Below are 21,152 nucleotides of genomic sequence, written 5' to 3'. Positions count from 1 at the left end.
AAAACATATTTAAGTGCATGGATGTACATTTTTGAGGTGCACTGTAGTTATCAGAAAGCTACTCGAAGGTCTGTTGTGTTACCTTATGCTGCTCTAGTTTTCTGTGAAGAACATTGGCTGTCTCTTCATGAGCATGCTGGATGGGGATGTCTTCTCTCAGAGCCATCTCTGCCCTGTGAAGCCAGGCTCCGATCACTCCCAGAGGACCCGGCAGAGACTTGTCCAGATGGATGTGCCAGTCCAGCAGCTGCAATTGACAGACTATCACAAGCCCACTCTACCAAAGCAAGATTCCACCATAGGGGAGGCTAAGCTGGTCTAAACTTAACCACATGTTCTCAAGCAATCAGGAAACAGAAGAGATTTTATACCATTCTAGACAGTCAGTGAATGTCCAGAGGAGCAGACTGGCCAGTGAACAAAAGCTCCTCTGTTCCCATCTCCTCCCCTCCGAACAAACTCTAATTCAAACACTTGCACCCCTCAGAACTTTCAATGGCAACAAGCAATTAGAAGAACCCTCTCATTATGATGGCTTTAAGTGCAATGATATAATTACTTAAGCAAAAAACAACATAGAGGCAAATTAAAAATTATAATTAATCATACAGCAGTTTTTTATCTTTTATTTTTTGCTTTCATTAGCTCTTTTTCTTTTAGGCCTAGTTATAAATGATGCGTACTCTATATTTTGCAAAAGTATGTGGTACAATTACCCTTGCAGACACACGGTCCCAGGCCTGTTTGACCAGAGCCTGGTCCACGGACAGTTTCCCATCCTTGTGGACTGGCTGTAGCAGTGGATCGGTCTGCTTTTTCTTCATTTCATACTGTACACGGAAGCTCTTAAATGCCTGCAGAAAACAAGGAGAAAAGGACACACATGTGGTAACAGCTGAATAATGCCTTTGTCAAAGCGGCGTGTTATGCAACAATGCACTTTGTCTTTCCAGGCCTGACTCACCTGATACTTGTCTGTGAGGTTTCCCTCTGCCCCCTGGGCCCGCAGCACATCTCTTTCCAGCTGTTCTAAAAACACCTTCAGCTCTCTCAGCATCTTTCGCTCCTCTCTCTGTCAGAATCACACAGAAAGACTCAGAGACAAGAGGATTTTGATCATTTTCCCAAAATCAGCATGCCACTGAAACCCACACCAAACTGACAATCCAGAAACACAGATTTCAGACAATACCAACCTCCACATTACTGAATAGTTTAAGAAATTGAAGTAGACATAAGAGGGTCTGATTAAGTGGGTTAATTTTGTAAAACATACCTCAAGCATTTGCTCTATATCTTGGGGACCAAACTTTCCAGGAAAGCAGCAAGGCACAAAAAGAAATTCACCAGAAAAGGATTTAGGATAGCAAAGAGAAAAGGAGAAAAGTGGATGAAAGATGGGATGAGAGTGAGGTGGGATCACACTCTAAGCAGAACGCATGCCACGCTATGGACCTGAACTCTCACCTGTAGTACCGGCACTGACAGTGCAAAAGTTGGAATTGAGCCAAGAAGCAGCTTAATGTGCAAAAAAAATATGTAGATGGAGAAATTATGAGTCTGTGGTGATGGCAAACAAACCTTTGGTGATTAAAAAGCATTGTGACACAAAGAAAAATGTGAGGAATGGCAGCCAAAGGCTTACAGCAATAAGCTCAGCAGCAGTTAAGCATATTTTCATTAAGCATATTCTGTTTTTAGGATCATTCTCTGTGAATGATCATAGAAATTTGGGGGAAATGCGAATGGAAACAATGTATGCACTCACACAATACACAATTATTATTTCAAAAATACCACATAAAAGTTAAATATAAATTCTAATACAGTATTTAGAAACAGCACTATTATATTTTCCCCAAATACTGCCACGTGTATCCCTGTTTTTTTTATGCCCTTACAATAATTTTAAAACAAGGTACCTCTTCCTGCTGCCCATCAGTCTCAGAGGGTTGAGGGTTTGGGTAATGCTTGAGGAACTGAGCCACATATGTCATGATGGATTTCTCATCTGGCTTGTCCACATCCACATCTACAGATAAACACAAACCATGACAGATGTACAAGATGAAATTTTACACAGAAAATTAGCTGATTTGAACAAAGACAGCAAAGGTTTACAGCCATTAAAATATATCAGTATATAACTTTGAACATGCCATCACACTTAAAAATGGGGGCAGGTGACACAGCTATCACATATGATATTAGAGTAAGTTAAAATTACATTTAACAAAAGCATTAGGGGAAGATGGATCTACCCAGGTCTGTCTAATCATACATCTCTTCCTTTCTTGACACAATATTTCTTGGGTTAAGCTCATGTTAAACAGAGACATTTCAGTGCAGCGCTTTATGCAATCACGACTCAGCAAGTGAGGACTGGACTGCAGAGCCACTGCAGACTGCTTCACATTCACAGACTAAAGCTAAGGGACACGAGTACAGACAAAATTCTAATTCTCTGGATAGTGTCACTAATCAAATACAAGTACTTTGTCAAACCTTTCATGTACTTGGGTTAAAAGAGTAATACAATTTACTGTCCCAGAAAAAACAGTGAAATCTACCTCATGCACTGTACATTTGCTGATGGTATATTTAAAATGCTGTCAAATTTCAAATGGCAATACAAAAGCTTATAAAGTCTTTCAAAAAAAAAAAATCTGTTTCATAACAAAGGTGTCCAAAGACATGGTATCTTTAATGAAGTCTGAAGGAAAGGTTAAACAGACCTTCTGGATCCAGCAGACGGGGAATACCCAGCTCATTTTCTGCAAGTGCAAAAGCCTCTTCCAAATTCTCCCTGTTGCTCCTCCTCCGTACCACCTCCATGTCCACCAGGTCTGGTCTAATGGCATGCACCACTGACTGAAAGGCAACACCATCGCGCCAGCTGGGACCAAAGTCCTTCACCTCAATTCCATGTTGCCTGACAAACATATGTATGTAAGCACTTTGCGTAAACCTAGAAACATTTAAAATGCTATACAAAACTGCTTTTTAGGCTCTAGACCTCTGTATCTTATATATGAATACAAGAGCATGATTAGTATTTGCAAGACATACTTTGCTGCTGTGCACTGCACCCATTTGAGCAGGGCCTTTTTGGCATTGCCCGGAAGTTTAGTGACCACCTTCCTCTTCATGGGAGGGCTTCCTGTTTCAGAATTGGCTACACTCTCCACAGAAGAGTTGCTGTTTGAAAGTGCCTGGAGGGCTGGCAGGTTGCTGGTTAACTCCTCAATCTAGTTGAGAATCAAAAAGAAACAGAAGAGATTACACTGCGACCATATGAACATGGAGATATAATGATGAAATACGTTGGTGCTCATCTGCTCGTTTTTTGACAACCTTTCCAGTAATGTCTGTTTTGAATGAATATTACACTATTTATTAAATTGTCAAAAGGTTTTTTTGGTTTAGTAACTTTGCAGTACTTTGATATTATGAAAGTCTATACATTTAGAGCATCTAAAAACATCATATGAAGTATTACCTGGAAGTAGAGGATAACAGTCCACATCAACCCAAGGACGATTGATGGCCGCCCATCAGCAATGTCAGTGGCATGAATGTTAACAAGTTTAATCTAAAACAAAATCCAGCAGAGGGTTACTCAAGAAAATAAGTCATAATCAGACAGTTTGCGAGGTGATAATGTTTTGCATTTTGACCCCACAAAAGCCCCTTGAATATACTATCATCCAAAGCAATATAGCAAGCTTTTATTTTTCCAATAAAAGTCAAGTCTTTGATGCAGGTTATGTATTGTAATTATGGCGCATCTGTAGCCAAACCCAGAAGGCAGACACAGCTGCAGTGAAAAGTAAACCAGTAGGAAAAAAGTGCATCCAACTATGCATTAAAGGAAAAGCAGAAGTACCACACCACTGCAAACCTTGCATTGGAGAACCATCACAATTTGCCATGTTCATCGCTACAACTGAGTAGCTCAGAATTTAAAGGAAACAAAGAAACAAAATCAGTGTTCTCGCAAAATGCATCAAAATGCATGTCAGAAAAGCAAAGTGACTCCATACAAGCGCTGTTTTTTACACATCGTGCATGAAAAGAAAAAGAATGCATACAGAGTAAATGATCACATAGGGTGTTTAGTGCCGACTGACCGGTGATCCTCGATACACAGACTGAAGGCGCACGTGATGGGAGAGAGATCACAATAATGTAAGTCTCAGTCCTCAGGGAACACAGATGAAAGTGGGACACTGGCTTTATACAGCCAAGGGATTTAGAGATGGGTTATGTCATCAAGTAGTCCTGTTTCTAGCTGCAGCCTCTCTATATGTGGTGCACGTGCAGGTAAAAACACCTTATGTGCACTAAACAAATATTTAATAACAGCTTCCTAAGTTCCTAATCACACAATGCACTTTGATCCCACTGCTTGTTGTCATATTATAATTAGTTGTGAACAATTACTTCAAAATATTTTAAGCTTAAATTAGGACTGAATGCTTACTTTTCTGCCTTCAAGGAATTTGAGCGCAGTGCCGATGTTGGACACCCAGTGGATCCTCTTCAGCTGGCGGCCTTGCTCGCAGGGCTAGAGACAGAGATAATATAAAATGAAAATCAAGCTACCAGCAAAAGCTACCTTATACCGAGCAAGAGACATTTTCATTCAAACATACGCTTATTTCGAAGTTGTTAGGAATTGACTGCTGTATAATGTGCTGCAGCAACCTCCCTCTTCAGTGGAAAGATCATCATATTTTTTAGCTTGCTGAACAGAAAATGGGAGTATTAGCTGGACATTTCCTAAAGAAATTAACTGGCAACCCTGCTTTAAGATGAAAAGCATTAGCCTGTGTTCTAAAACATGGTTTACTATAAAATTCTAGCCGATGTAAACCAGCAGGTCTGCTCTTCTGCAAGCAGTAAGAGAAAGCAGTGTTCACAGTGAAGTGCGAATGACTTATTTGCCAACTAACACAGGTAAAGACTTGCATGCTAACAGCCTATTTCAGTGGGGAAGCTCAGGTCTGCAGAGATGCAATACAAATTGTCAATGTGAATTTTTTAACTCAAGCTGTTTTGTTTTTTGTTTTTCTGACACACATATACAGTAATAACAAATACACTGTACTTCAATTGACAGAATGAAAATATTGTTACTTATTAGGTTTTGGTTGCATAATTCAACTATATTCTCACCTGAGATTTCAAAATACATGACCAGTATGTATTTAGAATACACTGATATTGAGTACAAAAAAAAAATAATCATTATATAGTATACAGCAGCTGACATTCACTTGTTTCCACAACTTATGACGCTAACTGTTTTATAAAATATCCATATATTCGTTATATTTGTGTTTGTTTCTTTTATGAAGCTGACTAATCTAATTCTATATCCTTTAAGATAATTAAATATAATCAAACATTAACTGAGTCACCTTTGTGATTTAAATTCAGGAACAGACTTAATTCGATGTATTTAATTGTTTCAAAGACCAATCAAGAGATAGTCTAGTTTTAGACCAGTACATTTTTTTTTTGTCCAGCAACACCATGCACAAGAGCTTTAACCTATTGTAAATCCACACAGAGAGTGTGAATTAAAAGCTGATTAAACAATCTTAACAGAACGAATCAGGCATACAACATATGTGTGCAAATCAGATATGCAATATAGCAATGCGTTTAGATTCTGTGCAGGATTCTATACTTACTAGTCTTTGGCCAGACAAAACCTCCAACAGAGCCAAGAGCTTCACCCCATCTTTGATGTCCTCAAAAAGGTCGTTTACCTCTAGTGGTGGTTTATGCTGGTGGAGAGAAGATGCAGAAACACAACAAAACGTCATGAGAATTTATCGTAATTAGAAATGAATCAATTTGCAGAACCAATACAATGTGCAGAACAAGTAATGTTGTGGGGAAGGATATTGGTATTCTAACCCATTAGCAGGGATGAGGAGAAACCAAATGCTGTTTGTGAGAAACAGGCTTGTTAGCAACAACCACAGAGTCTCCCTGCAGCTGAAAAGATGCTGTCTTTTCCTCAGCAGTGGCTTGGTGCCCAGTCCTGAGGCGCTAATACTCATTTAACCCTAACTGGATATGGTCTCCTGATATCGTATCCACACAGAGCTGCATAATCCCCCAGAAGAATGACATCAGTAAAACCTACAAGAATTACTTTTTCAGTAAATAAAACAGATATTATTCAGCAGAGTGAAAGTTTAATTAAAAGGAAAGCTCACCATGGGAATTCTCCATTTGGCACTGCATACAGGCCATTTCACAACTCAACATATTCCATGACAGGATGCAGTTGGCTGCCTATCTGGGGCAAGTGTGAAGAGGGAAACGTCTGCCCTGTAATTCTGCACTTTTTATCTTCTCCTCACAACAATACTGTATCAGATGTATCATACTGGAAGTCAACAAACTGTTCAGATATATAGTATGTTTAAGATTTATCTAAAAACGTGTTCAAACATATGCACTAGTATTCTTGACTCCACACTTAACATAGTAATGTATTAACTGTCATCAATGAAATACCCAACATTACTCTAAGAATATATTCATCATATTAAAACAAAAAATAGCACTTCAGTTTGATAGTTATAGTCATAATATTACTGGTTTCACATAATAACTTTGATTGGGAAATTATTCACACCCTGTAAAATTAAATCACTGGGCAACAGAGTCACATGAGACTCTCAACAATGGAAAAACTGCAAAAGTCACAGGAAAGGTGCTCAGTAATCGAATATGACAGGAAATGGACACACAGGCTGAAGGGAAAGCATGAAAACAAGAGGAAGTTTAAACTTAGATAAAACACACTTTCACCCATCAAAAAGGAAATTCCATTTAAACAGTCATTATTCACACCCTAAAAAGAAAACAAAGTTGCGAGAGGGCTTGGCAGCATAAGCTCCCGTGTTTCTCTCTCACAACAGAGTTGTCTGCAGTGTAAATATGACTGGGAGCTTTGTCGTGATGTGGCTTATGCTACATTAGTCCTATTGGTATGCACAGTGAGCGAGCTCGGGCGCAGTCTATGAATAATGAAGAATAGACCCACAGAGTGAGTCTACGTTGGCCCACCGCATAACTGAGATTCTTCTAAAGTTTTTGAAGCCACTCTTTGAACTATGCTTAACAAAAGACCCTGCTAAACCAAATTTCTTTGCCAGGTTCCAGACTTAAAGCCCAAATCTACCTCTGATTAGCTGTAGACTAGCTACAGCAAAATAGACATTACCGGCTACCTACTCTGAACAACAATGTGTTTAGTCAGTTTCAGATTTTTACAGGTTATTGCTAAGGCTGTGTCCACAATCCAGTAACGCTTCTGTTATTTTAAGGGCACAGTGTGATGTAACCCAGCATGTGAGCAATAGCATGTGTTATTGTTGTGCACTCAATACATTGTAATTTACATCCATGAACCTTACAAGCAGGCGACTGCCTGCAGGGAAGTGTCCTCACCCATTTGCTCTCCATCTGCACACTGCATCAGTGTCCCTACCAATCCTGTCTGCAAATACTCATACACTCACATTCAGTACATGAACACACATTTCCACAGGAAAATGCACACGCAAAGACCTTCGATAGAATAAATACATACACCCCACACACTAGTTTCTGATTAATGTCATTATGGGCACTAATATGAGCACAAAAATACACACCCCTAGTGGTACAGAAGCTCAACCAAGTATGAATAACCCCTCATGAGATTCTTTAGAACAAAACTGCAGATGACTCTGAGGTCTTGTTAGGTCATGTCTTTTCAGTGAAGCAACAAGCAGCAGTCTCTGCCATGACCTTTTCAATGTTTCTCCTCTCAGAGCAATCAGACTGTAGGTATGCAGCCGATAGATCCAGTAAAATGTCATAAATTAAATTCCGACGGCTTAAAAAGCAAGGCAAATTATGTTGTTAGTTACAGCTAAGTGGATAAATTAAATTATGTCGTGCAGTGTTGTTAGAGGACATTATAGTTGTGTGGCAAAGCTCGTCCTACAGTTCCCTGCAACAAAGCTTTTAACTTACTTCTTATGTAACTGTTTTCACAATGTGATTACTGTACTGTATTCTTGGGAAGCTTGCAAAATACCAGCGTATTGTCTAAGCAGTGGACAATCAGTGAAGGAAACCAACACTTACCTTTGCTAAATGAGAATTGATCCATTTTGTGAAGGTTCTCTTTTGCACCGCCTCTTGCTCATCTGAAAATGAAGAGCACAAAGCATCTGTCAATCCATGATAGAAGCTACATACTCTAGCTGTCGACAGTTTGGCTGGATACTTATACAGAGGGAGAGTTTGTCAACTCATAGAGGCAACAAAATAAAATGAGAAGTACAGATGCAATATAACTTCTTCTTATGAAATTAAAGATTTGTTGTTGCAAAGACACGGCTGCTAATTGATTTTTAATAGGGACATGGTTGGATTTATAGTGGTTTAACTGTACCACAGAATCATAAAACACATAAAATATTGATCCTAACTATAACTTTTGTCAGTTATAGCCCTTGTAAGACTTCAACCGCAAGAATCCTGCTTTATCCAACCTCACACTCCTTAATTTTACACTGTCTATCTGATGTGGAGTAGCATTACAGCAGCTCTGCACTCATGACTTCTTGAATGGGTAGACGTGTGCAATGTGATTAAAACATCCTTGCCAGTGTTAGTATAATAGATGCTCCTGAGCTATGCACTCAAAAAGGGGTCATACAAGGAGATTAGAGAGTGAGCGGGGGGGAGATTTGTGCCAACACAGCCCACAAACTCCCTGTGTGTTAAGTACAAACATGTGTGATTGTTTTGGTCACCCCAAGCGTCCCCTTTTGTGGTCTGCTAATGTCTTCACTCACAATGCCTCATGCATTATGCAGCGGGTATAACAAAAGAGCAGATTTCTTTGGAGTAGTGATGCCTTCGCAACAGAGACTGATTTTAATGGCCTGTCAAGCATGTCGGTGGGCTAGTGCTGCACACTGCACAAAGTAGCCATTTTTAAACATCCACCCAGATATAGACAGTGGTCACGTGTTTAAGGAAGCAATGCGAACACTATACAAGAGGCAAAGACATCTCATTATCCCACAGGCAAGTGCTTCATTACTGATGTACAGAGAATGCCCAGTGAAGCACAGCAAGAACATACAGTTACACACATTGACACAGATGCTGCGTATATATAGCTGCGTTTGTGCACCATGATAACTACAGCACAATAGTTATCATACTGTTACATATCTAGGATTCATCTACAAACCATATGCACAGAACCACAGACAAGACATAACAGAATGCTGCTGCCCTACTTACCACGTAGATACTGAAAAAATCCAGTCACCAAATTTAAAGAAGTCTTCCTGACAGATACATCCTTATAGTGAGCCATTCTACACCCCACTGTCCAGCTCTAATCCTTTGCCTTTCGTGAGTTCCGGGGAACATGTATGCGTGTTTTAAACATACGATCCACAGTGGAAACACTGGCACACACCGCTGTCCTTTCCCTTTTTCCAGCAGGAAGCAAAACAGATCTGGCTGCCTGGTTTTCCCAGTGAAAGCAAAAGAGCTGCTGGAGGCTGTGATTAAAACGTCCCCTCCTCTCTCACACACCGACACAGTGACACACATGCACACACGCACACAGGCACGCATACACTCAGACACAGACACACACACACAGATGACCGAGCAGAAAATCCTACTAGAAAAGGTGATTTATAGTCTCATCCTTCCTTCTTCCTGTGTTTTTCCCATCCAGAGGAGCCATGCTTGTGTGGATGTGCAGAGCCCCAGCTGCACTGCCTGGCTGTAGCATCATATCATCTGAGGCTGGAGAGAGATCAGCTACATGCATGGCTCCACCAATCAGCACGTGGGAGGTGGTGATGTCACAGCCTTGACTGCATTATCCTGATTTAAGCATTGTGTGTGTGTGTCTGTACACAATTCTGTGTATGCATGTCTGTGTGTGCCTGTGAGATCAGTCTAATCTTCCTCGAAACTGACAAATTAAAAAAAGCAGCACCATGTCAAGACAATTAAAAAATTGTATTTTTTAATTTGTCATATAATTACAATTAAGTGAAGTCCCAGTAGGCCTATTGAGTAACAGACCATAACAAAATTAAAAGACAGATGCACAAAGCTCACTGCGACGCCAAATAATTTTAATAATTAATGGTGAGGCTGGTGAATGACATCCACCACCTGCTCTCTCTCAGCACCGATGCTATTATGACGACAAAGCAGACACACCCACCCCGGGATTCCCTTTGCATGCACAGTATCATGTAAAAGCTCTACAGCCTTTTGTCCTGTGAGTCCAAGCAGAGCCACATCAGCTCAGACTTATTTGTTTTCTACCCCATCGTTCTGAATATGATGCACAATAAGGAACACACCTTATCACACACATTATCTTTCCATTTCTTGCTGAATTTTTTTTTCCAAGACCACCAGGATACTAAAAGCTTTTTTTAAACACTAAAAATAGGTCTGAGCTTTTGATTCTATTATTATTGCACTACAGTTTGCAGGTGGAACTGGCCTAGAAAAGCTTTTTGCTTTCTTCATCAAAACAGCAAAAGGTTTGAAGCAGCAATGTCAAAATTATGACACAAAACACACTGAGAACAATGAGTTTTAAAGATGCGAACATTAATGCTCACAGTCATTTATGACCAACTATGCCCCCCCAAAAAAGGTTGGGAGACAAATATATTAAGTTTACATTTGTCTACTCTTCTGTGAATTGTATTTTTTTTTCTGAAAAGTAAAGAGTCTAATCTATTATTACATGTATTCATAGTCCACAACAGTCCTATAGCTTTAGCAGGAAGAAGTGGATGGTTGTAAAAAATAGTAAACTAAACTAAACCTTTTACTAAATTTATCAGAAAGGTCCAACCCAGGAAATATGCTGCTGCTGCAGATTTTTCACCAGAGGCAACCAGAGCAGAAATTCATTAAAACATGGTAATATCAATACCTGAGTTTCAGTACCATTAGCTGAACAGCACTTTATTAGACATTTTATGATCGACAGCTTTCAGCTTGTCCCTTCACAGCGGAACGTGTTCCACTAATTGATATGACATTTGTTTTTAAGCGGGATGCCCTTCCTGCCACAGGCCTCCCATTTTATCCAGGTTTGGGAATGGCACCAGGGTGGCCCTTGGTCACTGGGCGGGGGCCACGCCTGGTGGGGTGGGATTCAAGCCCAATGCCTTCTGCATCCCAACCGAATGCTCTACCAGGCCCCCTTACTTTATTAGTCATATTATTATAAGAAGTAAATTTATATGTTTAAACAAAATCCTCTCTTTTTCTTAAAGAAAAATGTTAAACAGGCGGGGCAGCTGGAGGGAAGGGTTTATGCTGCAGACGAGACTGGAGGGACAGTTAACGGTGTGGAGATACGAACAACAGAGGTAAATAATGGCTTGGATATCGGGAAACTAATAACAGTAACAGAGTTTTTACTGAGAGGTTTATGGCCGGGAGTCCTCCGCAGCATAGTCTGGGAACCAGTTGGAGGGAAAGCCTTGTGCAAAATCCTCTTCTCTATTTACAGTCCAAAATCCACAGAAAAATTGCAATGAGAATAAAATTATTTTTACTACTTTGATGAGCAGAGCAAAAGATCCAACAATTAAAGACTACAGGAGCAGACACATATCAAAAGGTAACATGGGCAAAAACTAGGAGGAGAATCATCAGGAAAACAGAACAAAAACATGAGACAACAGGTGACACGTGTTGGGGCTGATTAGGCAGAGCGGAGGCGACATAGACAGAGGGAGACCAGGGCAGAGGGGAGAGATACAACAACTTTTCCTAAATGTAATAGGGTATTGGGTTACAATTACACAGTTTATAGCACTTTTCAACATTATTGGACAAAGTGGTTTAAGACTGGCCTCTCATTCACACACATGCTCACACACAGTTGACAACAGAGCTGTCATGCATGGTGCTCACCTGACCAACCAAGCAACTCGGGGTTTACTGTCTAACCAAGGACACATCAACATGTGGAGCCTGGAGAAGCATGGTATCAATCTACCAGTCCAGTGCTTACTGGACCTTATGTCTTTATCTCCTGTTGATTTTTGAAAACTAGGTTACTCAAACTAAGAAACTTCTTCAGCTGAGGAAGCCAATGGGAGGTGACTTAAAACTTTTCCTGATATTCCAGCTGCTCATCCAGCTAGGAGCTGTCCAGAGTCCTGAAGTCAGTGAGATGGGCCACATTTTACAGCAAGGTGTATATGTAGGTCAGGTCTTGATATTCTAACTCTTACAAGCCTAAAATACTGCAAAACAGCTTCTGGTGATTGACTCATCGTGTCTTCGTCAACTGATTTAATTAAGCCTGATGCAGTCCCAGCAGCTAATTTAAAGGGCATAGCTTCAACACCAAAAACCACACAGAACATCAAACCACTAAAGCATCAGCAATTCACATGAGTAATGGAGTACTTAAAGGTGATCTTAGAACAGATGATAGCTTTGGCAGTACTGCACTATAGGTGCTTGGTTTTACTGGCCTGCGTTGGTCATTTGGGAGCGCTGTAAAAGCCCACTCACTCTGTTGTTCTTCCACTTAGTCGAGAGCAGGCCTACTTTACCTCCGACAGGGCAACAACAAACAGGCAAGACAAGAAATGATTATGTAGCTGGACTCGAGCCAGAGCATTCTGAGATGCTTGACACAGGATTTATTACTTACTGAATGGTTTCCACTTCCCCAAAGCAACATGGTAATACCGTAATCTAATACTCAAAACAAATAGAACAAATGAACGCAGCATCACAGAAAAGATATGATTTCTTCTAAACCCCTATCTTCTGCAATAATAAGTATTCAAAATAGTCAGGACCCGTATGTTTTGGGCAAATTGGGAATTCATTATCACTGTGGAGACTGGCTGTCCCCAGCAGCTGTTACTGACACAGTAGAGCAGAAGTATTCAATTAACTACATGGACAGAAAAATAACAAGGAACTTTTTTGTCATCTTTTTGTCATCTTGTCACTCAAATTCATTGGTTTCAGTTTTTAAATGTAATAATATTCTAGTTTTTGTGCCTTTAAGTTTAAATTCTTAGTCTTATTACGTTTTGGGGTTCTGGTCATGGAAACTATCTCAAGAGCCTGTTTCAATCAGTTAGTATGGCAAGAGTGGGAGACTTGAAAGGGATACAGTAAGTTTATTTATTGATAAAATCATATTTTGCCTCACAAAGTCTGTGGCTTGATTACTTATCACAGGAAGTGAAGCAGCTTTGCATGATTTTACAAGTACTTCCTGTAGGCCTGAGGAAAAAAAAGTCAATTAAAAACTATTAAAAACTATTAATACCATTATAGGTATCATTATGTGACATTGGATCTGATTGCTTCTTAGTGTTTCTGGAGGAGGACAATTATCTTCAAATTGCAAGATGTCACAGCAAACTCTTCACTAACTGTGTTTCTTCATATCCTGTTTGACACCCAGTCTTAGCTTGAGTGAAACCCACAAATGCCTAATCATAATAAAAGCAACATGCCTGTCACGCACACACCTCCAGGCAACAGACATAAATTGTACCCTGAGGGCATTTCAGGCCACAAGTTGTTGCTGCACTGTCATCATACGGCGCTGAAATCAAGCATATAGCATGCTGGCACCAAGTCCCAAATGTTTTTGAACTGTGTTTTTGTGTTGCCTGAGGGTTGCTTTTTTTATAATACATAGTACATCGTACTACCATCAACACTATAAAGACAATGAGTGTCCATTTACAGACTACAGTACATGCTTGCTGGTCTCAATAATTCCTCTCTCTCTACATGATGCCTTTAAGGACAGGAAGCTGCATTTGATTACCACCAAAATACACTCAGACTACCATGCTTATTAACATCTAGAGCACCTAAAACCACTGCCACAATGGCTTCCAGATGTGACACGACACCAAATTCCACTTCCTGACATGAACCACGCGACAGTGGCTGGCACTTTGCATAGCGGACTGTACCATTTGTGTGCTGTCCAAAGTGTCTTCCACACAATATGAAACATAACTGATTGTTCTAGTTTTTTCCGATGGGCCAAAATGATACATTGACTTCTCTTCTCCTAAAGTCTTAAAAACTGATATTGAATGTATTATATTTTCTAGCATTGGCTAAGAAAAGATTTAGTGCATATTTATGACTTGCACTAAACAAAATGACACCCAAATGACAAGTGTTTGTGATGACACATTTCACTCTCATGGCGCCTAAAATATATACATATCAAGAAGATATCAAGAAAATGGAAATAGCTGTGCAGTGCACAGGAAATCAAGCCTCTCACAGCAGGAACTGGGCAACACTGGCACAACCACAGACACGTTTCATAACAGTAGCTATGGCAACAAGCTAATTTTCCTGGTATACTTAACATTTAGAAATACATCTGAATGTACTGTGGCAGAAGCAGGTGGCAGAATTAACCAGACTCGTGTAGTGTTGGTCGTGGCCTGATGCCCTTGCAACAAAAAAGGGGATGCCAACAAAAAGAGAATCCTGCTATCGATCTATTCTCTTACCAAGGACAGAAAGGGTGTCAGGTTTTAGTCCTGCCCATACACTGTCTGTGCATTCATGAAGCCGCAGTTGTGTTGCGACTCAGTATCGCATGGCAACATTCAGAAGTGTTCCTGATGCAATGTGGTCTGTTTTGACTAGAGTGAATAAACTACAAGAACTAACTCTTCGCCCGAGACTTGCGTAAAACAATAAAAACTTTCATAGAAAACGTTAGGAAAATTAAGTTGTTGTTAACAGTTCCCTGATCCCTGGGCATTATAATGACATTATGTGGAAAATGCATTACTCAGATCGAAAGAAAAATTCTAAATCATGTTATTGACTGAATACAATGACCAGAGTTCCTCTAAATAATATTTCAAATTGACTATGCAAGCCACCAAAACAATATACCACATATTTCTGGAGTTTGGTCACCAGAGAGAAATAAACACTCATTTTTTTACTATTCTAAATGAGATTTTATGATATCTTGAAGAGACCGTTTTACTCAAATGTGTGATTCTATGATGTTTTTAAAACTTGTGGGTTTATGGAATTATGGATCTTTGCAATTATTGTGCATGTATAACTCTTTTCTAGCAAAACTGAGTAACAATAAAGATGAGAGATGGAAGATTGTTTTCCTATTACCATAATCTAGTAAGTAATGAGGCAAATAGCTTAAATGGTTTTCAAATTCTATGACTAAATGCAAATTTGCAAGTAAGTATGGAAGTTGTGGAGCATTCAAGCATTTTTGTGTGTGAGCATCCTGCCTTGCAAAGCTGGCAAACTTCAGATGGGCACGCAGCCCAGACTTTGAATCAGCACAATATTTCTGAGCAGCAGTGCAGGAGGATAGAATGTTCTGCCCTTAAGCCAGCTGAGCAAAGTAGTGACACTTACCTTGCAGTTTTTGCATCACATTTGCAATGTCCACAGACGATCGACCAAAATGCCTCGGAGAAGCCATGTTTTCTTGTCGTCAGCTGTGTGATAAGGTGAGAGCAGAAGATCCTTCAAAACAGTCTTGAGTGGGACATCCCCCTCTGCCCCTCCCTCTCCTTCTCTCTCTCTTTTTCTAATTTTACTGCAGGACCAGTTCCAATTGAATCTCAGGTTTCATGCAAGGACCAGCAGTTCTACTGTCCAATAGAGACACATCTTCCATTCATTGCCTGCAAAAAAAAAGAAGAGTATGTTATAGGAGTTTCTCATGAGGTCACACCCATCCCCAATGTTATTTTACTACAGCTTAAGTCGAAAGTCATAAAGCCTTCAATTAGAAGGAAATAAACAGTTTAAATTCTTGTTCATTTTGAATGGTTATATTAATATTACATTAAGGAACTCCGTTTTTAGTTACTGTCTACCTAAGAAATTAAATACTCTTGGACTCAGCACACAATACTACTACTATATATATATATATATATAACTGACTGTTTTCCTTTTTTAAAAAACATTTGTTTTTGCATTTTATTATGCAACTTTTGATTTCCCTTGAAAGTCCCATATTATACCCATTTTTAATAACTTTATAGAGGTCCCAAAGCCTTAAGTTTATCTCCTTTGGAACACTGTGAGGACATTCAATCAGCTCCATTTTGACAGCAGACATTTTAGCATGCCAATATGAAAAGCACATCCTAGTTTAAAACACACCCATCCGGCTACCTGTCGTGGAAAGCTAAAAATCTTAGATCCCATCAAATGATGCAAATGCCTAGATCTTGTTATTCTTTCAAGTGCTAAAAATGTATCAATAGATCCATTATCTGTAACCACTTATCCTGTTCAGGGTCGCGTGGGGCAGGTTACACTGGACATGTTACTAGTCAATCTTAGGGCCCACACAGAGAGACATACACAGACAGTCAACCAGTAAGACTCTCATTCACACCTATAGTTAATTTTTTCAAATTTGATCAGAAGATAAAAACCTTAAGACGCACAATGAAGGGGGATCCTCAACAAAAGAAAACACAACATAATAAATGTGTTAATCAACATAAAATACATAATAATACAATGAATGAATACAAACGCACAAACCTCAACAAAATGAATATATATATATATATATATATATATATATATATATATATATATATATATCAAACCATCAAAATTATACTCTTAACAAAATAATATTATACATGTACTTAGATGTACAGTCAAAAACTACAGTACCTTTTCGGACTGGACAACCAGCACATGAATAAAATAGAGTAACTGTTAGGAAATGAACAAAAGTTAGCTAAAGCCATTAACTTTAGCAGCTTCGGGGCTTTCAAAAAGGAAGTTAGCTCAGAGAATTTTCAAACTTAGGCACAAATATTTCCCCGCACCGTGTGTTAAATCACGCTGACACACACTTTGCACACATTAAATGTAGGCATAAAACAAAACATGCTATTTAATTGATAACCAACCTTCTTTGGACTCGTGTACAGCTATTTGAATGATGGTGTGATGGCGTGAACCAACGCTGCAACTAGAGGAAGTTACTAAAACACCCTAAAACCAAAGAAGAAGTAGCTCGAACTTGTCCACACTCACCAGAAGACAAGCTTTCAACAAAACAGGACGGGGACAACCAGCACGCAAACATTTGACAACCAACAGCGTCTTAGGTTTCATATTGACAGTTCACCTTACCCTGCAGAGCCCAGCGGAGCCGGATAACTTCACGGAGGAAGTGCCTGTGTGTGTGTGTGTGTGTGTTTGCGCGCGCGTGTGTGTTTGTGTGTTGCCTGGTTGCTAATGGCAACGGCGAAAAATAAACATGGTGGCGCTCGGCGAAGATCAGCGTCCCCCGTGAAGTTTGTGTAACCACGGTGGGAGGAGGGGGTCGGGTGTGCGTGCGTGCTCCAGTCCCTGACCTCATCATGAGGAACAAAAGGCCTCATTCTGATCCTCTTCCAAAAAAGTGGGTTCGGGACACCTCATTGAGAGTTTGGGTAGGGGGTATATTCACTGCAGAGGGATCCGTTTTTGGATCAGCGGTTGAGCTTTGGGTTGGATGCAGAAGGCCACGGACTCGAATTGCCACCCCACCAGGTGTGCCCCCCTCCCCATCCACCAAGTCCCGGATAATAAATTGGAAGTTTGACGCATGGAGGGCATCCGGCGTGAAAACTCAGGCCAAATCAACCTGCGAAACACGTTCCGCTGTGGCGACCCCTGAAGGGACGCACAATTTTCCAAGGTTTCCAGGTTCAGTTAGATCTTGATCTCAGTTCGATCAGTTCGCTGGTTCATGCTGAGTTAAGAAGCTAATGTAGTGATCTGAATGATAGAAAGCAGCACAGGTCGTAGTGCTGTACTCTAGCCTACTTATGTAGTAACCTTTAATAATATCTTCTTTTGTCACATTTTTGCATTTAAAAAGTATTTTTTTAATGGACAATATGTACGGTGGGAATAATGACAGAAATAAAAGCTTGTTTCAGTATTCATACGGGCACCTGACTTTGTGAATTTAAAGAACCCCCCCCCAAAAAAAAACACTTAAGATATTATTTCTCTGCTGTTATGAAGTACTGCACCAACGTAGTACTTTATTACATTCTACTAATTCACCCTCATTGAAAAATCCAGAAACTGTGAAGGTGTCATCTTGTTTATGGCACTGCAGGTTTCAGATTTCTACGTCCTTTTTCTTTTTTTACATTGCACACTGAACCATGTTTGATGTTCAAACAATGTTTGTTGATGTCCATAAAAACACGGTCCACTTCCTTATATGCCTGTAGTTTAAGAAGGACATGTCTCCGTCATGACATTTTTGTGGAAGCCTTCAGATGACTGTGGCTGTAATGTGCTCAAAGTTTCTTTATTGCTAGTATTTCAGCGCCACCTGCTGGAATTCTCAACTAAACTAATCTAGAGTGCTCATCTCAAACAAACCGTCACTTTTACCCAATTAATCATCCATTAACAAATAATCATATGTGAAGCTACAGAGTATATTGCTGTAGTTGTTCATGTGCTGGTTTGTGATGTCAGCATGAAAAAACTGAGGGGAGACGTAAGCGGGAACAAAGTAACAATTGAAGGAAATCCTCACTGAGACTGAGAGCTTGATAGCCTGTGGACTCGTTAGTGGATTGTTGGATTTTTTATGGTTTAGTTTGTCAAGACGCTTGGGAAAACCCAGACTTTAACGTCAAAAGGAAGTTTATAAATTAAATGGATAAGGCTGCTTTTTACTTAACCTGACAGTCCCACTGTGAACCTGCACATGCAACACAATAATATGAGGGTTTTGTGGTCATAAGGAAACCTGTAACATGCCTTGCTTTACACAAATAAGGTAATTGCTGAAAAAGTATTGATCCTTAAGAAACAAAGCAAAAGGAAGCAACGCTGTTTCCCAGTGTTACGTATGTCCCACACAGATAAGCAATGTTCTTGCTAATTTTAAAGCCAGAAAGGGAAGGAAGCGTGACAGCAAAGTTTCCTCCACTGCAAACCATGCAGGGGGAAAAAACACACAAAGCCCATCTTGGAAAAAGAGTTGTCTGCCTGCTCAGGCTCACAGTGGAATCAAGCCCAGACTTATGGTGGAATAATGGCAAATAATGAAACACATCCCTTTTTGGAAATACTAAAATCATTTAATCTTGGTGAGTCGATCTCTATTTGTTTCTCACAAAGGTCTAGAGACTATTTCAAAAAGCTGTAGCTTACTGCGAAAGAGCAGCATTTGTTTGGTAAATTGCAGATTTGATAGTTCTTCAACTTATACAACTAATCATATTTTCACATTTATATCATATCTTTGATCTGCTGCCATATTTTGAACTAATCACAGCATTGAATGGAAGTAATTAGGCATAACTTTCTATAACATTTTGTCCTGTTTAAAGCATATCTGAATTGGCTTATTGTAGACAGGTGCTCCAACACAAATAAAGCTAAATAAAAAAAAACCAAGGGTGAGAACTCTGGAAACTTTTTTTGTGTGTCATCATTTCAAAAAGAATGTAAAAATGAAATGATTTTGGTTTATGTGTCACACCAAAGATACCGTATGATCAGTTTGTGTTTCACTACAATGATACTAAATACATCATGAACCCACACAGTGAGTATGATGTAAGACTTTATGTAACATTGTGCTCAGTATAGCAGCGCCCAACAATAAGAAATCAATAAATCGGAAACATTATTTAGAAACGGTATGTTGATGCAGCTCTGTGCTCTTTGTCTATGCTAAGACAGTTTCCTTTCTAACTTATACTGCAGTTGAATCCACCATCTGGAAAAATAATCCTCCCCATTTTAGAACAACACAATGCATTTGGCCTTACACCCTACTCAACATTTCCAACCATTATTTTTAACCCTCAGTATTTCCACTTGTCTGACTCTCTGCACTGATTTTTGTTTCCTTCCAGGTGATATGATTCTTGCATTCTGCTTATCTGTGCTTGTGGGGCTGCTTCTGGGGGCTTTGATCTACATTCTGCTGACCTGGGCGTCCAGGCGCAAGGCAACTGCCAAGATCACCAGGCGATCCAAAAAGAAATCTGGCACTCCACAAACAAACAGCTCCATGAGCGGCCAGCTGGGCCTTTACCGAAGCACGTTTTTAAGTGTCTACAGACAGCCCTCTCTGGAGCCAGTGGGCCCTCTGGGGAGTAAGCCCGGTCCGGAGACCTCCACTTTTCGCCCAATTCCCAAAAGAAGCCGACCTGCTCTGGAGATGGGGGATGATACTGAGGTGAACATGCCTGAGGACACAGCGGCTTCCAACTCGTTGGATTCAGCCTCACTGGTACCAAACAAGAGACATTCTTTCTGGTTGGGCAGTAATGGACTAAAAGGATTCCTTCCCTCACAGACTCCCCCTCCTGCTTACGACAGTGTCATCCATGCCTTTGAAGAGACTTGCACTTGAACCTTTCAGCATAAACACAACCAGAACTGAAAAGAAAAACATTCGGGGATTATGGTGGACTTTCTGGCCGTGTTCTGCTCTTTATAAACTGCACTTATCTCTGCGTACTGAGGGTTCCCACTGAGCCTAAAGCAGCATGTCTTTAACTAAATAGGATGATCACATAACCACCGGTTGTCAGGAGTATATATAAATTAGGGATGCAACAAATCAGAATTTTCATAATTAACTCATTGCGAAATTAATGTCCCAATTATTCAATTTGTTTTTTGCTTTGTTTTTTGTCCTCAAAATCCCAAAATATTTAATTCACAATTATACTACAGGCAAGCAGCAAGTCTTTACACTGGAGAAGACTGGGCCTCGTTGTGCTTGAACTGAGACAAATTGATCCTCAAAGTCCTATTTCATATCTGCATAATCACTGCAGATCTGTAATATTGCAGGTCATCTTGTAACCCATGCTGAGAGACACACTAGTAGAGATTGTTTGTTCTGACTGTAAAAATTATGGAAGATCTGTGTGCTAGATATATTATCTAATACCACAATAAAGATTTCAGTTCTTGTGAATCCCTTTATTCATTTATTTATTGAAAAAAAGTAAAAAAAAAAAAAAAAAGTAGTGTCATTATAGACAACTTTAATGTTAAAT

At 39.8% G+C, this 21,152-nt stretch overlaps 2 protein-coding genes across 24 annotated transcripts in view; one reads left to right on the top strand and one right to left on the bottom strand.

The window, feature by feature from the left end:
* syne1b (spectrin repeat containing, nuclear envelope 1b) overlaps positions 1-17,304 on the bottom strand; it is a 76,357-nt gene extending 59,053 nt beyond the window's left edge. For 8 of the 23 annotated variants that reach the window (XM_067480812.1, XM_067480813.1, XM_067480824.1 and 5 more), the window contains exons 1-13: positions 9,334-9,813; positions 8,161-8,222; positions 5,700-5,795; positions 4,484-4,567; positions 4,131-4,151; positions 3,500-3,592; positions 3,070-3,248; positions 2,736-2,932; positions 1,923-2,032; positions 1,277-1,309; positions 965-1,072; positions 717-854; positions 83-247 (exon numbers count right to left, since the gene is read on the bottom strand). In XM_067480812.1, the coding sequence (XP_067336913.1) occupies positions 83-247; positions 717-854; positions 965-1,072; positions 1,277-1,309; positions 1,923-2,032; positions 2,736-2,932; positions 3,070-3,248; positions 3,500-3,592; positions 4,131-4,151; positions 4,484-4,567; positions 5,700-5,795; positions 8,161-8,222; positions 9,334-9,409 (1,362 nt within the window). In that variant the 5' untranslated portion in view covers positions 9,410-9,813. Of the gene's footprint in view, positions 1-82; positions 248-716; positions 855-964; positions 1,073-1,276; positions 1,310-1,922; positions 2,033-2,735; positions 2,933-3,069; positions 3,249-3,499; positions 3,593-4,130; positions 4,152-4,483; positions 4,568-5,699; positions 5,796-8,160; positions 8,223-9,333; positions 9,815-15,495; positions 15,768-17,024; positions 17,167-17,250 lie in introns of those variants that run through there. The other 15 variants (XM_067480820.1, XM_067480833.1, XM_067480834.1 and 12 more) reach the window with 9 other exon arrangements.
* A 1,761-nt stretch (positions 17,305-19,065) lies between these two features.
* On the top strand, positions 19,066-20,651 carry myct1b (myc target 1b). Its single transcript, XM_067479951.1, has 2 exons — positions 19,066-19,220; positions 19,995-20,651. The coding sequence occupies exons 1-2, from the start codon at positions 19,166-19,168 to the stop codon at positions 20,495-20,497; spliced, it is 558 nt and encodes a 185-aa protein (XP_067336052.1). The 5' UTR covers positions 19,066-19,165; the 3' UTR covers positions 20,498-20,651.
* Positions 20,652-21,152: the final 501 nt, after the last annotated feature.

Source organism: Channa argus, chromosome 16 (genome assembly GCF_033026475.1).
Source record: "Channa argus isolate prfri chromosome 16, Channa argus male v1.0, whole genome shotgun sequence".
Classification (NCBI taxonomy): Eukaryota; Metazoa; Chordata; class Actinopteri; order Anabantiformes; family Channidae; genus Channa; species Channa argus.
The sequence above is the reverse complement of the archived record's forward strand: the minus strand, read 5'-3'. Positions and strand labels throughout refer to the sequence as shown.

Coding starts and splice junctions, on each gene's coding strand:
- myct1b (XM_067479951.1), top strand. CDS start 19,166: ATGGCAAATAATGAAACACATCCCTTTTTGGAAATACTAAAATCATTT. Junction 19,221..19,994: donor ACTAAAATCATTTAATCTTG/GTGAGTCGATCT, acceptor GTTTCCTTCCAG/GTGATATGATTCTTGCATTC.